The 13,256-nt window shown below is 40.2% G+C and overlaps 2 protein-coding genes across 2 annotated transcripts; both read right to left on the reverse strand.

The window, feature by feature from the left end:
• Nucleotides 1-763: 763 nt before the first annotated feature.
• On the reverse strand, nucleotides 764-11,161 carry LOC105698943 (odorant receptor Or2). The gene is made up of 5 exons (XM_023432995.1): nucleotides 11,014-11,161; nucleotides 10,851-10,954; nucleotides 10,457-10,781; nucleotides 10,102-10,373; nucleotides 764-820 (listed from the first exon to the last, which is right to left on the reverse strand). The coding sequence occupies exons 1-5, from the start codon at nucleotides 11,159-11,161 to the stop codon at nucleotides 764-766; spliced, it is 906 nt and encodes a 301-aa protein (XP_023288763.1).
• A 779-nt stretch (nucleotides 11,162-11,940) lies between these two features.
• LOC111674061 lies at nucleotides 11,941-12,810 on the reverse strand (the record flags this gene model as incomplete). Its single annotated transcript, XM_023432996.1, has 4 exons — nucleotides 11,941-12,013; nucleotides 12,089-12,198; nucleotides 12,253-12,374; nucleotides 12,471-12,810. Coding segments are annotated over 4 exons (645 nt in total), but the record flags the coding sequence as incomplete, so codon positions are not given.
• Between the last annotated feature and the right edge of the window lie 446 nt (nucleotides 12,811-13,256).

The raw sequence follows: 13,256 nt of genomic DNA on the forward strand, positions 1-13,256 counted from the left end.
AAAATGAAGTCTGCTCTTACTTGTGGAAGGACACCTTCTTCATAAATTCCATTAATTCTAGTTTATTTCTTTTCGCCGAACCTTTACGTAAACAATAATTTTTACACGTTTTTACAATACAAGTGGGCATATTGTATGTTGCTTTCTGATTTCCCACTAATCGTTTGAACGAAATCTCAGCCAATCAGGAAGCTAAGGGTTTTGGTACTGCTCCACTTATCATACTTCTTACGTGTTCCCCCCTCGCTTCTTTAGTCACTCGCCCTTCTCATTTGTGCTCCGTCCATATATTCTTACGTTCATGAGAAATATTGCAGGAGATTAATGGCGGCTCTGGGAATAGTTAAGCTCTGCGAAGCCCATTTCAAGACGTACTCACTTGTTTCAAAATATTAAAAGATGAGCAATGATAATGGACACGAAATGAATTTTAAAATCCCATGACCGATCGAATCATTTTACCCGGTCTCTTCCTTGCGTTACAAACTTGCTGTAATTTAATTGAACGATTTCATGACACCTTTTTTTGCACTTTTCATACTTCTTTCTAAGGTCATTTAATTTTCAGAAAAATATATTGAAACGCATTTAGCCATTATCATTAATAGCAGTGTTACCCATTCGGTCGTCGCCGTAAACGAGTAATCGCCGTCTTTGCCCCCATGAATTGCTCTCTAGGTATTTAATCACGTAGATAATTCGGAGTTTTTGAAGAGAGAACAGAGAACTCCGTTTCTACCCCATCCCTATCGGTCGAGGGTCGTTATTCGTCGCTGATACTCCGAAGCAGCGTGAAGTATGAGGCTGCCGATGTCATAACCTTGAAAAAGGAAGAGCATCTAATAGTAACTGCGTTTTTTTTCTCCCGTAAATTCTGTCCCGTTGGCAGCGACGTTGATCGATCAAGGATTAATTGGAAGCGCAGGAATTAGACCAGCGTTCAATGTGAGCAAGGTGCGGGGAGGGTTAGGTTAGAAATCGGGATTATTTCAAGCGAATTATCCGTACAGGGATGATATTCTGGCGATTGTCGGCAAACATGATCATTAATCCTGGCACAGTTCCTCCCCTGTACCCAAGTACTCGTAGATAGATCATTTTTACAATTCCGATAGTTTCCCTTCACATTTGGGGACGGCGCATCTATCCTATTACCCGGCACCCCACCCTGAGACTCGGGAAAGTCGCCATCTTGGGGTCGATTTTATATGTTTGGTAAAAGTGATCACTTTTCAAACCTTCATCTCACCTAAGCTTATTCACTCGATTTTGTAATCTTCGGGAGGGTTAGAATTTGTATGTCAAATCTAGTAACAATGCTGAAAGTGAGCACCTTCCGCGAAGTTGTAATTGTCACCAAGGTGAAAGTGTGAAATATGTTAGGTAAGAATACTCGAGAAGAAATTTCGTCTTGAATTGACGAAATGTGAGAGAGAGAAAGGAACGATAAATACAACGAGAGCGGGAAAGACACAATGACAAGACCGCGATATAAAAGATGCGTACGTAGAAGACTAAAGTCAGTAGAGGTTAATATGGTCCATCTAGCCATATCGATTATACTTGATGATAAACAGGAAAAAGAAGAATGAAAAAATGAGGATAGCCAGGAGAATACCTCGGTATATGTTAGAATCATTTACGTATGAGTAATGTTAACAGTAATGTTTATTATTAACACAAATACTTTATTATATTATTATGTATCACGGTACATTAGCAGTAATAAATATTTTTTGTACGTTACGCTGTAACGTTCATTTTCATCACATCATTATGTCACACATATAAAATTGGCAACTCACCACAATTCTTTAATCGTACTGTAATGCCGTCAGTCTATAGTCATTTAGAAATGCATACATGAGAGTTTGCGAACTGCATGGTGTCAAAATGTGTCGTGGGAAGAGATCCCGACGTCCGCGATAACAGAGTCCGGTGACTATGGGAAAGAACCGTTGAGCCCAGCTCCACGGAATCAGAAACCCTCATCCCTACGGGATAACTTCATGAACTTAGAACAGTCAGTCCTATTCCGAACTCCGAGCCCGTCGGACCGTAGGTCATGCCGTGATTGTCTTGTGCATAATAAAGAACCACATCCAAATGCCAAAAAGGAGTTAACAAATTCTTCGAGGAGAACTCCAATACCCTTCGCGGCATAACAGTGGACAAATTTATTGGTGGCAGCGGCGGGATTATCACAAGTATCACGAGGAAGACCTGTGGGCGTTCCGTTCAAGGAACATCGGAAACAACTCAGTGAATGGAGAAGACGATTCGGTAAGTAAATGTCTCTTACTTCTTACCGAACCTGTCCTCCTGAAATTCATACCGACTCTGAGACATCTGACATTGAGGTGAAAGAAGACTCAGACATAAACGACGTATCGCAACAACTGCACGGTTTAACAATGGCTTGTAAAAATTCCGATGTAGTGAATCGCGACAGTCTAACCGAAGTTCATCTTCAACTTGAGGAGAAAATTAAACGTCTTGAAGAAGAGCTACATTTAACGAAAATTCGACTAACTAGTATTCAAGGACCATCAGCTCATAACTCAAACGAAGATTTACATCAAGATCATGATTCCGCCTCGATTAGAAATAGTGAAATTACACGTAGAACTCTTGTTCGGTACACTAAAGAGACTAAACAGGCTTTGGAGATGATTAGTGAATTCGATGGCTTCAATCGACCGGTTGAAAAATTCATCAATGAGAATCGCGAGATGGAACAATTAATTCCCGACAATCGTACTTATTTGAATATGATTAAAAGTCAACGCTTGAAAGGTGACGCAAAGAAACTAGTAGATCAACACGATGTAATAGATTTAGCAGATTTATTTGATATTTTGCAGACTGAATATAGCGTAGCAAAAAGTTACCACCTTCTAATTCAAGAAAGAAATAATTTATTTCAAGGCAATCGTGACGTTAGAGAATTTACGCGCAAATTTAATCTCCTTCAGCGAGATATTAAAAGAGCAATTAATCAGCGGCCCGGATTATCATCTTTGGAAAAACGTGCAGCAGAACGAGTGGAGGAATTGAGCTCAATAGACATCTATATTCAAAACTTGTCTGATAATTTAAGGAAAGATGTATTATATCAGCGACCCATTACACTTAGGGAAGCCCAACAAATCGCTTACGAGACGCAACGACGAGACGAATTACGAAATCGCCATAAGCGAGGACAATCTGTGCTGGATAAGGAAAAACAGACTCAACGCTCTAACTTATTGCAATCAAAAACGGAACGATCGCGAAGCGAAACGACCGAACAAAAGCTGTCAAAAAACCCGACCTGTTATAAATGCAATAAGCTAGGTCATTTTGCTAAAGATTGTAAGGTTGAAAATTTTCGCAAACCACAAATACCGTCAGCCCCGGATATCAAATACTTAGACTCGGAGGAAACAAATCAGGAGGAAAAATCTCAATTGCCATACGAGTGGGAAGAGGAGGAAAATTTGTCAGAAAATTCCTAATTGATACAGGCGCGAAATTAAATTTAATTAAAGAATCAGCATCAAAAATATTCAAAACTCGAGCCAACCCGAACAAATTTTACGGCGTAAATGATATTCCGATTAAAACTACTCATGAAGCCAGATTAGACATAGGAGATCGAATACATGTAATGCTCATAGTTCCTGATAATTTCCCCATAGAAGAAGATGGATTATTAGGAATGCCCTTTATGGAAATGGAAGAAGCTGACATAAATTTGAAGAAACACACTATCGAATTAACCGGAACCGTGCACCGTATTTTAAAATTAGAACGTTCTTTGAAAGGAGATCGTATAGAATTATTAAAGGGAAACACTCGTTTAGGACATTTTACTGATCAGAACGAAGTAGAAAATTTGTGGAATGTGATAAGAGATTTTGAGAATATTTTTACCTTGCCAGGTGACGAGTTGCCTGCTACTAATTTAGTAGAACATTCTATACCGGTTACCGACGAAGTTCCAGTTCATGTTAGACAGTTCAGATATCCACCGGGACATCTGGACATTATAACGGAACAAGTAGCTGAAATGAAGGAAAAGGGGATAATTCAAGATTCAACGTCTCCCTATAATTCACCATTATGGGTGGTACCAAAAAAGATGGATGCTAGTGGACAAAAGAAGTGGAGGGTCGTTGTGGATTTCCGAGGATTGAACAACAAAACTCCTCACGATACTTACCCACTACCAAATATCGAAGAGATCCTAGATCAATTGGGGCGAGCTCGTTGGTTTAGTGCGTTTGATCTAACAAGTGGATTTCACCAGATTAAAATGAAGAAAGAGGATAAACCTAAAACGGCTTTTTCAACACCGGGAGGACATTTCGAGTATGATCGTATGCCGTTCGGTTTAAAAAATGCACCTGCAACTTTCCAGAGGATGATGGATCAAGCTCTGAGAGGACTAATAGGAAAAATTTGCTTCGTATATTTAGACGACATTGTCGTATTTGCCGAGAATTTGGATACTCATCGAGATAAGTTGAAGATACTTTTTCAGCGACTTCGAGAAGTTGGCTTGAAGCTTCAGCCAGATAAATGTGAATACCTTAAACCGGAGTTACAATATTTAGGTCATCAAATAACCAAGGACGGAATAAAGCCTAATCCAGAGAAGCTAAAATCTGTTACGGCGTTTCCGCAGCCAAAAGACAAGAAGAACATCAAGCAGTTCCTTGGCCTGACTGGCCATTATCGTCGTTTTATTAAAGATTTTTCTAAGAAAGCAAAGCCACTTAATACCCTTTTTGAGGAAGGATATGAAGTTTGTTTGGACCGAGGCCCAAGAAAATGCGTTCAAGGAATTGAAACGGGAATTGGTGAGCGAAAAGGTGTTGGCGTTTCCGGATTTTCAGAAGGAATTTATTCTTGCTACGGATGCTTCTGGTGAAGCACTTGGTGCAGTGCTAGCCCAGAAAGATCCTAAGGGTTACGAAAGACCTGTAAGCTTCGCTAGTAGAACTTTGAACGACGCTGAACGGAAATACTCAACGACAGATCGCGAGATGCTTGCGATAGTTTGAAGTGTTAAACACTTTAGACCGTATTTGTACGGGAGAAGATTTAAAATAATCACGGATCATCAACCACTGAAATGGATGACTTCAACGAAGAAACCTAACGCTATGCAAATGCGTTGGAGAATTACCTTAGAAGATTATGATTATGAAATTATTTACAAAAAGGGATGTTTAAATTCGAATGCCGACGCACTAAGTCACAACCCAGTCTTGGTGACTACTACTACAAGAGCTCCATGGAAGAAGAATATTATCTTCTCGGAAGATCGACCGTCAAATAGCACATATGTCGAGTTTTCATTAGTAAGTGATTATACTTTAGATTTTGACGAAGAAACAAATTATATACGAATTATTAGCGATTCCTTTAATTTAGAGCGAATTGATTCAATATTCGAAGCTTTGAGGAATTTGGTAGTATCAGAAGAAATAAAGCAGTTAGCTATCGATTATCAAACTCTTGAAAAATTAATGTTAATCCGTAAAGCAGATTTAAAAGAAATTATTTTGAAATACTTAGGCGACCCAAGTTTAAAAATTACATTACTTTCGAAATCCCTCAAACAGCCAGAAACCGAAGTAGAGCGATTAGAAATTATGCGAAGGGCGCATGACACGTTAATAGGTGGTCATGCCGGTGTAAAAAAAACTATCGATCGTATTTTACAAACTTACAATTGGCCTGGACTATATAGGGATGTAGCTAACTATATAAATGAATGTCTAGTCTGCCAGGAGAATAAAATCACTCGACATCCAACTAGAACCCCTTTAGCTATTACAGATACACCGCGTTATTTTAATGAGAAAATTGCTATGGATATAGTAGGTCCTTTACAAGAAGATGAATATGGATACAAATATATTTTAACAGTACAGGATCAATTAACAAAATTTATTTAAGGTTACCCTTTAGCAAATCAAACAGCGGAGACTATAGCTTGGAACATTTTAAACAATTGGTTTTTGCGATATGGCCCTCCTAAAGTAATTCTTACTGACCAAGGTGCCAATTTTACGAGTCAATTAATAGGACAACTAACTGATCTGATGAAGATAGAATTAATCCATACAACAGCGTTTAGACCAGAATCCAATGGATCGTTAAAAAGAGCACATGCTGTAATTAAAGATTTCTTAAAAACTCAATTAGCAATAAATGGTGACAGAACACAATGGAGCCGGTATCTACCAGCCGCTCTTTACACTTACAATACGACAGTACACTCATCGACAGGAATTAAACCTTACGAATTAGTATTTGGTAAGGAACCTCCTCCAATGGATCAGTTATTGGATGAAGAACGACCTACCTATTGTGATTTAGTTGAAGGAATACAGAGTCACATGCGCAGATTATGGTAACGAGCTGCCAGCTCACTTGAAATGAGCAAACATAGAACAAAAAAACAATTTGACAAGACAGTAAGACCCTTAGCTTTAGAACCTGGAGATTGGGTTTGGGTTAAAAATGAAGGAAGGGTTAGACTGGCAGGACTTAGTATCCCCTGGTTAGGACCTTATTTAGTAAAAGCGGTACCTAACGAAACTAACGCTGTAGTAACCATTAGAAATAAGGATCAACTAATCCATTTGAATCGTTTGAAGTATGCTAATATGTGTTCTATTTTAGAATCCTCTGCCTAATAGGCATACTCATCAACTTTGGGATTGCTCAAAAATCAAATGATGAAGAATTTGTTCTTATTACACCCGTCAAAGAAGTTCCGAACATACATTTTGACCCGATGGGGACGACTCGTCTTTATCATCGCGAGTGGAAAACTCTGTTGTATTTGGATCTACAGGAATTCCACAAAATTGAAACTACGGTTGGCAATCTCCTCAAGAAACGAAAATTGCAACCGGACAAAACAATTGAAAGCATCTTTCTTCATATTCAAGAGCGATTCATGCGTGAGTCGAAAGAAAAACGCACCTTATTAGCCAACCTAGGTTATTTGCCTGAAAGTAGATTTAAACGAGGTTGGTTAAATCCTGTCGGCGATTTAGCAAATATATTATTTGGAACGCTCAGCCAAACGGATGCGAATTATTATAATACCGAAATCGACAAGCTTTATCAGGATAATAAAAAAATTACGAATCTGATTGAAAAGGAAACGACAATTTTTAAAGGTCTAGTTAAAGAAAATTCAAAATTCGAAGAAAAAATTATTGTATACTTGAACACCACGGAAAAGGAACGTAATAAGGTGTTGAGTCAATTAGAGTCCAATGATCATTCTTTTAGCTTTGCAGTTCAATTGAGCGAGGTAATTAATGAATACGCTGAAGCGATTAGTCACTTAAGAAATATTGTTGTAAGCGGATTAAATGGTAAGGTTGACCCAACCTTACTAGATTCCGAAGCTTTACAGCAAATTCTACGTTTAATTGAAACTAGATTCGGATCTAATAGAATGCTCTTCTCTACCACAGAGGATCAAGCACACAAATTTCTAAAGTTCTGTCAAGTTAATGTTTTCGTACTCGGTAAAACTCGGTTATGTTTCGAGTTAAAAATTCCAATTGTTGAAGAGGAATTCTACATGCTTTATCAAATGATACCCGTTCCGAAGATGTCGGATAAATATTTATATGTAATGAGTGTCACAGAGCGTTATATATTAATCGATAAGGACACAAAACATTATAGTCACTTAAATGAACAAGAAATATTTAATTGTAAAAATGTTTATGGTGTTAGACTTTGCGAAAGACATAGCCCATCATATAGCGAAACGGCACAGGATCCTTGTTTAAGTCAAGCAATTCACTCTCTACCGAGTGATAAGGAATGCTCAGTAAATGTAGTAGGTAGAACAAATCCGATTTGGGTGCAATTCTTTTCTGGCCAAGAATGGTTATCAATTGCGTATCATCCCGAAAGTTTACACGTTTCATGTCCGAATTCTAATACGGTAATTACTAAAAGAATTTCAGGAATCAATTTAGTTAAAATAAGACAAGGATGCGTAGGTCGAACTTTGTCTGTGGTATTGTTTTCGTCGGAAGAAATTTCAACTAATGAAAAATTTCATTTGGAGATGGGAATAACACATGTAAAAATCCGAGAGATAAATGATACCATATCAAAGTACGCTAGAATACCTACCCTTAGGAAACTATTGAATTCACCGATGAATTTTCAAGAAATTAGTAAACCCCTCGACGAAATTGTAAGGGAAGCAAATGAAATCTCCACGCACGTAAGACAAACCTCTAGGAGTGAAAGTCTATGGACTAGCTTTCAACTGCTAGTGGCTACTTTTGCCATACTTTTTATTATCTGGACGATTGTTAAATTCCGATTCTGGAAATTGCTATCGCATTGCCATAAGGGTATTACCTTCAATAATTGCTTCAACACCGGAGGAAATCAAGTAATGAATTCGACTATTCCGCCTGGTCGATATTTTGCAAGAGAGCGACCTGAAATACTAGTACCCTCCACGAATGATCCTGAATTAACCAGACATGAAAAAACGAAGATTAATCCAAAAGCAAAGAGAGTTCAATTGCGTCCCATAGAATAAGGAAAACTTTGTTCATTGTTAACGAACAAACTTTTTTTATAAGGAAGGGGGTGTAATGCCGTCAGTCTATAGTCATTTAGAAATGCATACATGAGAGTTTGCGAACTGCATGGTGTCAAAATGTGTCGTGGGAAGAGATCCCGACGTCCGCGNCTCTCCTAGCAACATTTTTCCTAAATTTCCCCACTCCAAGCCAATTCCTCCAACCAAAAGTCCCAAAATCCCACTCATCCCCCGAAATCCTGATTTTCCAATTCCTCTTCCAATTAGAGCCTTCCAATTCCTACTTTTACCCATTTTTGTCCATTTAACAATTTTTCCCACCACCTCTAAACAACACCTCTAAACAAGTCCCACCACCTCTAAACAAACCAATAGGGATTTGACTTTTACCCTCACCCGAATTTTGGGCCCCAAACGTCGGGGGTGGAAATCATATAAAAGCTAGTGTTTAAGCAGCGAGCGCGGGTAGAGTTGTAGAGAGTTGTTTCTTAGACACAAGAGTTGTTTCTTAGACACGAGAGTTGTTTCTTAGACACGAGAGTTGTTTCTTAGACACTCGAATAGTTCACTCGATAAAATTTCAATCTTCGAATCTACTCCAGAAATACCAAGGTATTTTAGAAATAAGCACACTCTCACACATATACTCACACACACACCTCTTACACTTGTAAACCCAAATCTTCCTTTAATAAAACCTTGTGAACCTAACAAAATCTCCCTCTTTTCTTTTCTTCCTTCCTTAAAATCCCAATAACGAAAAAGTCCGCATAGGACTTGCTGAGGGGCCCATGGACTTCTCTATTTCCTTTTCCCTTCTCCATTCCGATCATACTGAGGGCGCGGGGGCTAGGTCACGCACCCCCTTCGCCTTCTCCATTCCGATCATACTGAGGGCGCGGGGGCTAGGTCACGCACCCCCTTCGTCAATTCCTTTCAATTCCTCAATTTCTCAATTCCTTAATCGTAAGGAGGGCGCGGGGGCTAGGTCACGCACCCCCTTCCACATACGATAAAACCTATCCCCTTTTCCATTCCGATCATACTGAGGGCGCGGGGGCTAGGTCACGCACCCCCTTCTGTATTTCGGATAAAATCCCTTCTATTTCTTTTCCCTGTTGCGATCCTCCCAGACGTAACAGTGCTTACTTTTAGCATTTTAACCCGATTTCAGTTATAAAATCGATCCCCAGCAACTCCGAGATCTCGAACCGAGTTCCTTCAGTCTGGAGATTTTATATTTTCACTTGGAGAGTCAGGTGAAAAACTCACGTGAGATGACAATCCGAGAAGTGACCACTCTCACTAAAGTTACGGAATCGACCCCCTTGTGTCAAGAACGTGCAATGAGACATTATACGAACTGACCCCTGGACCTCGAGTGTCCGGAATAACCGGTACCGTTTATAATCTTCAGGTAATTTATAGCGTAAAGGAACCATTAATTATGGTGTCCTTTGACGTTGCTGGACCCCTGTAAGTTGTGTGCTTTTACGGATAAATTTCAGAATTACCGATTTGAAGGTCTCCAACGACATCGGGCCAAACCTGCCGAGAGTGACATAGCAGGCCCTCTTTGCTCGCACTAGCAGCATGACTAGTTCTATCCTCAAAGCCTTTCCCTCTTTGTCGTAAGACAGAAAATGCCAGTCGGCGTCGTAGGCCGCATCGGCGATCGCCAAGCTCTGGACGATGATATCGTTGCTAGACCAAGTTATCATGAAAAGTTCGGAGATAGAGAGTGAAACAAGCATGACGTTCAGCTTCTTGCGCAGCTGAGTCTCCGCTCCCTTAAAGTAAAATCAAGTCACAGGGACAGTTCTTCATCATGGGGGTCAAGATTTGTGGAGGGTACGAATTTCCAGGTACTTGCCAGGAACAGCTGGAACCCGCTAAAGCATATCAACACGGCGGACCCAATCCCCTGCATGAGGATGATATAGCAGCACATGTTCTCCACCTCCTGCATGAACCAGATCAAAAGTTTATGCTGTTTTACGCATTCCTTGAATTTATAGTGAGCCTCGGCAGCGTGCTGGGATGGATTTCTGTCCTTTAAATCGAAACGTGGCGTGCACGTCAGCTGCAATCTTTTTTGAACAATTTTAAACTGCCCGGCTGTGTGGAGGTTGATGGTGTTGATGAAGTTTGCGAAGGAGAACGCGGTTGCCGCGGTTAGTATCACCGAAAATGCCTGAAGATTCGTTAAAAAATATTAATCCTTTGACTCCGATCCCGTTAAGTTTAAGATGCACCCATGTACCTGCAGGATATACGTAATTTCAAAGTAGGGCGTTTCTTCATATGGGACAATCTTGATCCACATCCTGAGGGGGAGTACCTTCGTCTTGTTCTCGCTCATATTTTCTGTCGACAATAATTATCAAAGAGTGGCTCCATCTTGGTCGTTAACCCGTTCATCTTACCTATTAACGGAGTTACCACATAGTTGCAGGCAGATCCGACCACCCCCATTATGTAACAACTGGCGAACAAGATGCACCTTTTTTCGCTATCCCTGACGATACTCACGACGTCCTTGTCCTGCATGGACTTGGAGATGATGCCGTTCATGAATTCGATTATCTCGAGAACTTTGCGCCGCTGGCTCAGGAAAATAATAATTTTCCCGGTGGAGAGAAAGATCGGGCAGGTTGCGCAAACGCTCTGTGTAACAGCCTGCAAATCCTTCCTGTAGTTATCGATATGCACATGATGAAGTCCGGCAAATTTGCGTTGGCGCTTACGTGAATATCCCCCAAAGAATGATAAAGATCGACGCTTGTCACAAGTATAGCGACGAACATTGTACAGCTCGTGAAAATGAGAGGCAAGTTAACAAAACTTTTTCCCTCGCCATCGCTCGCACTCAACAAACCGAGGGCTCTTAAAGAAAGTACTAATAGCCTAAGGGACGTCACGCGATCTACTTGCGACGACATGCGACCGGATTTTGATTACCGGTGCCGCTTCATCAGAACCCTGCCTTTTTTTTCAACGACGGTAATAACTGTTATACAGCTAATGATGGGTGTAGTTAGACCTTATATACTGATCCTTGATCGATAAGACTGCATTTACGTCGCACGAGACAACTACATTCCATTACCTCCACTTGACCATAGTTATCTTGCACCTGGATCAATGCCAATTCATTTCTGGTCCCACGCATTCAGGTGAGAGGATCTTAATTTCCGATCAGTGTTTCTGCTCGGATCGTTTTTTACGACGAAAAGCGTGCTAGCGCTTCCAACAGTATGTCAATTTCGTTTGCGTCTAATTTGTAATTATTACTGTGAGTTCTTTCTCCGATAGAGAATGTACTTCGAACACGATGTTCATCGTACTCCCTGTTAATGGTCCACCGATTTTGATTCGTTCACTTGGCGTAGGACCATGAAGTATGACACTGCCATGCTCAGGATGTGGAAGTCGAATGTCAAGGGTAATCTTTATTTTCTACCCTGTTTGATATTTTTGTCATTAAAAATTATTCCTAAAGATTTGAAGGTATCCATCCACATGGAGCAGAACTCGCCGACGGTCAGGATGTAGGGGTGACGAGCTGTGCAGACCAAGATGAGCAATCCTTGCCTAAATGCTTTCCGCTTCTGTCCCAGGGTAAAGAGTACCACCTCCTACCATTTGAGAATTGCATAAGTCACAGCTATGCTACTGATTATAATTTCGTCGCAGAACGACGCAAACATGAATATCTGCAGGATCCTCTTGGTGCAATACTCGATGTTGAGACGCTGAGAATAGTCACGGACCTGGAGGCCGTTCCCTACAAGCAAGAACGCTTGATTGGGAATCAATTCAAGTAGCATGACTCAAAGGAAACTGGATAGCTCGAGAAGAGAAAACTTTTCTTGAAAACTACTCGCCAGCATTATTTGAAACCCCCAGAAGCACATCTGGAAGACGAAGCTGAAATTTTGGGTGAGCATGGTGAAACTGTACAGACTCTCCATGGTTTTTATGTAGTAAATCAATAACCGGTACCGTCCCAGGCAGTTTCCGAGATTGGTACGAGCGTCATAGGAAGTGATTTGAAAATCACTTTCCCCTAGATTGGAGGATGCGTCCGGAAGGTGCAGAGTGTAAGAGACCTCCAACATTTGGTGCAAAATTTTGAATTGACCTGCAGTGAAATTGTTCACGATGTACACGTAGAAAGTGAAGGTCGAGGTGCAGAGGCAGACGCATATTATCTCCAATATCTGTTAGTATGGGTAAGATTATTATACCATTAAACAGCCTCCCTGTAATGGACGTTTATTTTTAAAATGCTGAGATCCTCCCAACTCACGGGATAATATAATTAAGAAGATAAGGTTATCCCGAAGGAAAATGCGTTCTTGTTAAACGGGGCCCGTAAGGATGCGCTCCAGTAAGGAAGAAGATCCCACCAAAAACACCTTTGGTGTAAAAAAAAAGACAAGTTCATTGCCTGATGTCATTTCACCTTCCTGAATCACTACGAACATTCCTACAAAGAATCAGCAGCCACTATCTTATTATTAATTAAAAAAAAAGTAGAACGCATCTTCTGAAGTAGCAGTAGGAATCACTTTATTTTTACAAAAAAAGACCAAGAAATTATTTTTCATGTTTAACCTACTAAAGTTATGAAATCAACCGTTGCGGACAAGTTTAGACAATTTGA

Source organism: Orussus abietinus, unplaced genomic scaffold (assembly GCF_000612105.2).
Source record: "Orussus abietinus isolate OABI.00-Male unplaced genomic scaffold, Oabi_2.0 scaffold539, whole genome shotgun sequence".
Lineage (NCBI taxonomy): Eukaryota > Metazoa > Arthropoda > Insecta > Hymenoptera > Orussidae > Orussus > Orussus abietinus.

Excerpts from the sequence above, each read along its gene's own strand:
- LOC105698943 (XM_023432995.1), bottom strand. The coding sequence starts at position 11,161 with ATGAACGGCATCATCTCCAAGTCCATGCAGGACAAGGACGTCGTGAGT. Across the intron at positions 10,782-10,850 it reads AAATTACGTATATCCTGCAG|GCATTTTCGGTGATACTAAC; the intron begins GTACATGGGTGC and ends ACGAATCTTCAG. Across the intron at positions 10,374-10,456 it reads GTTCCAGCTGTTCCTGGCAA|CGGAGACTCAGCTGCGCAAG; the intron begins GTACCTGGAAAT and ends ACTTTAAGGGAG.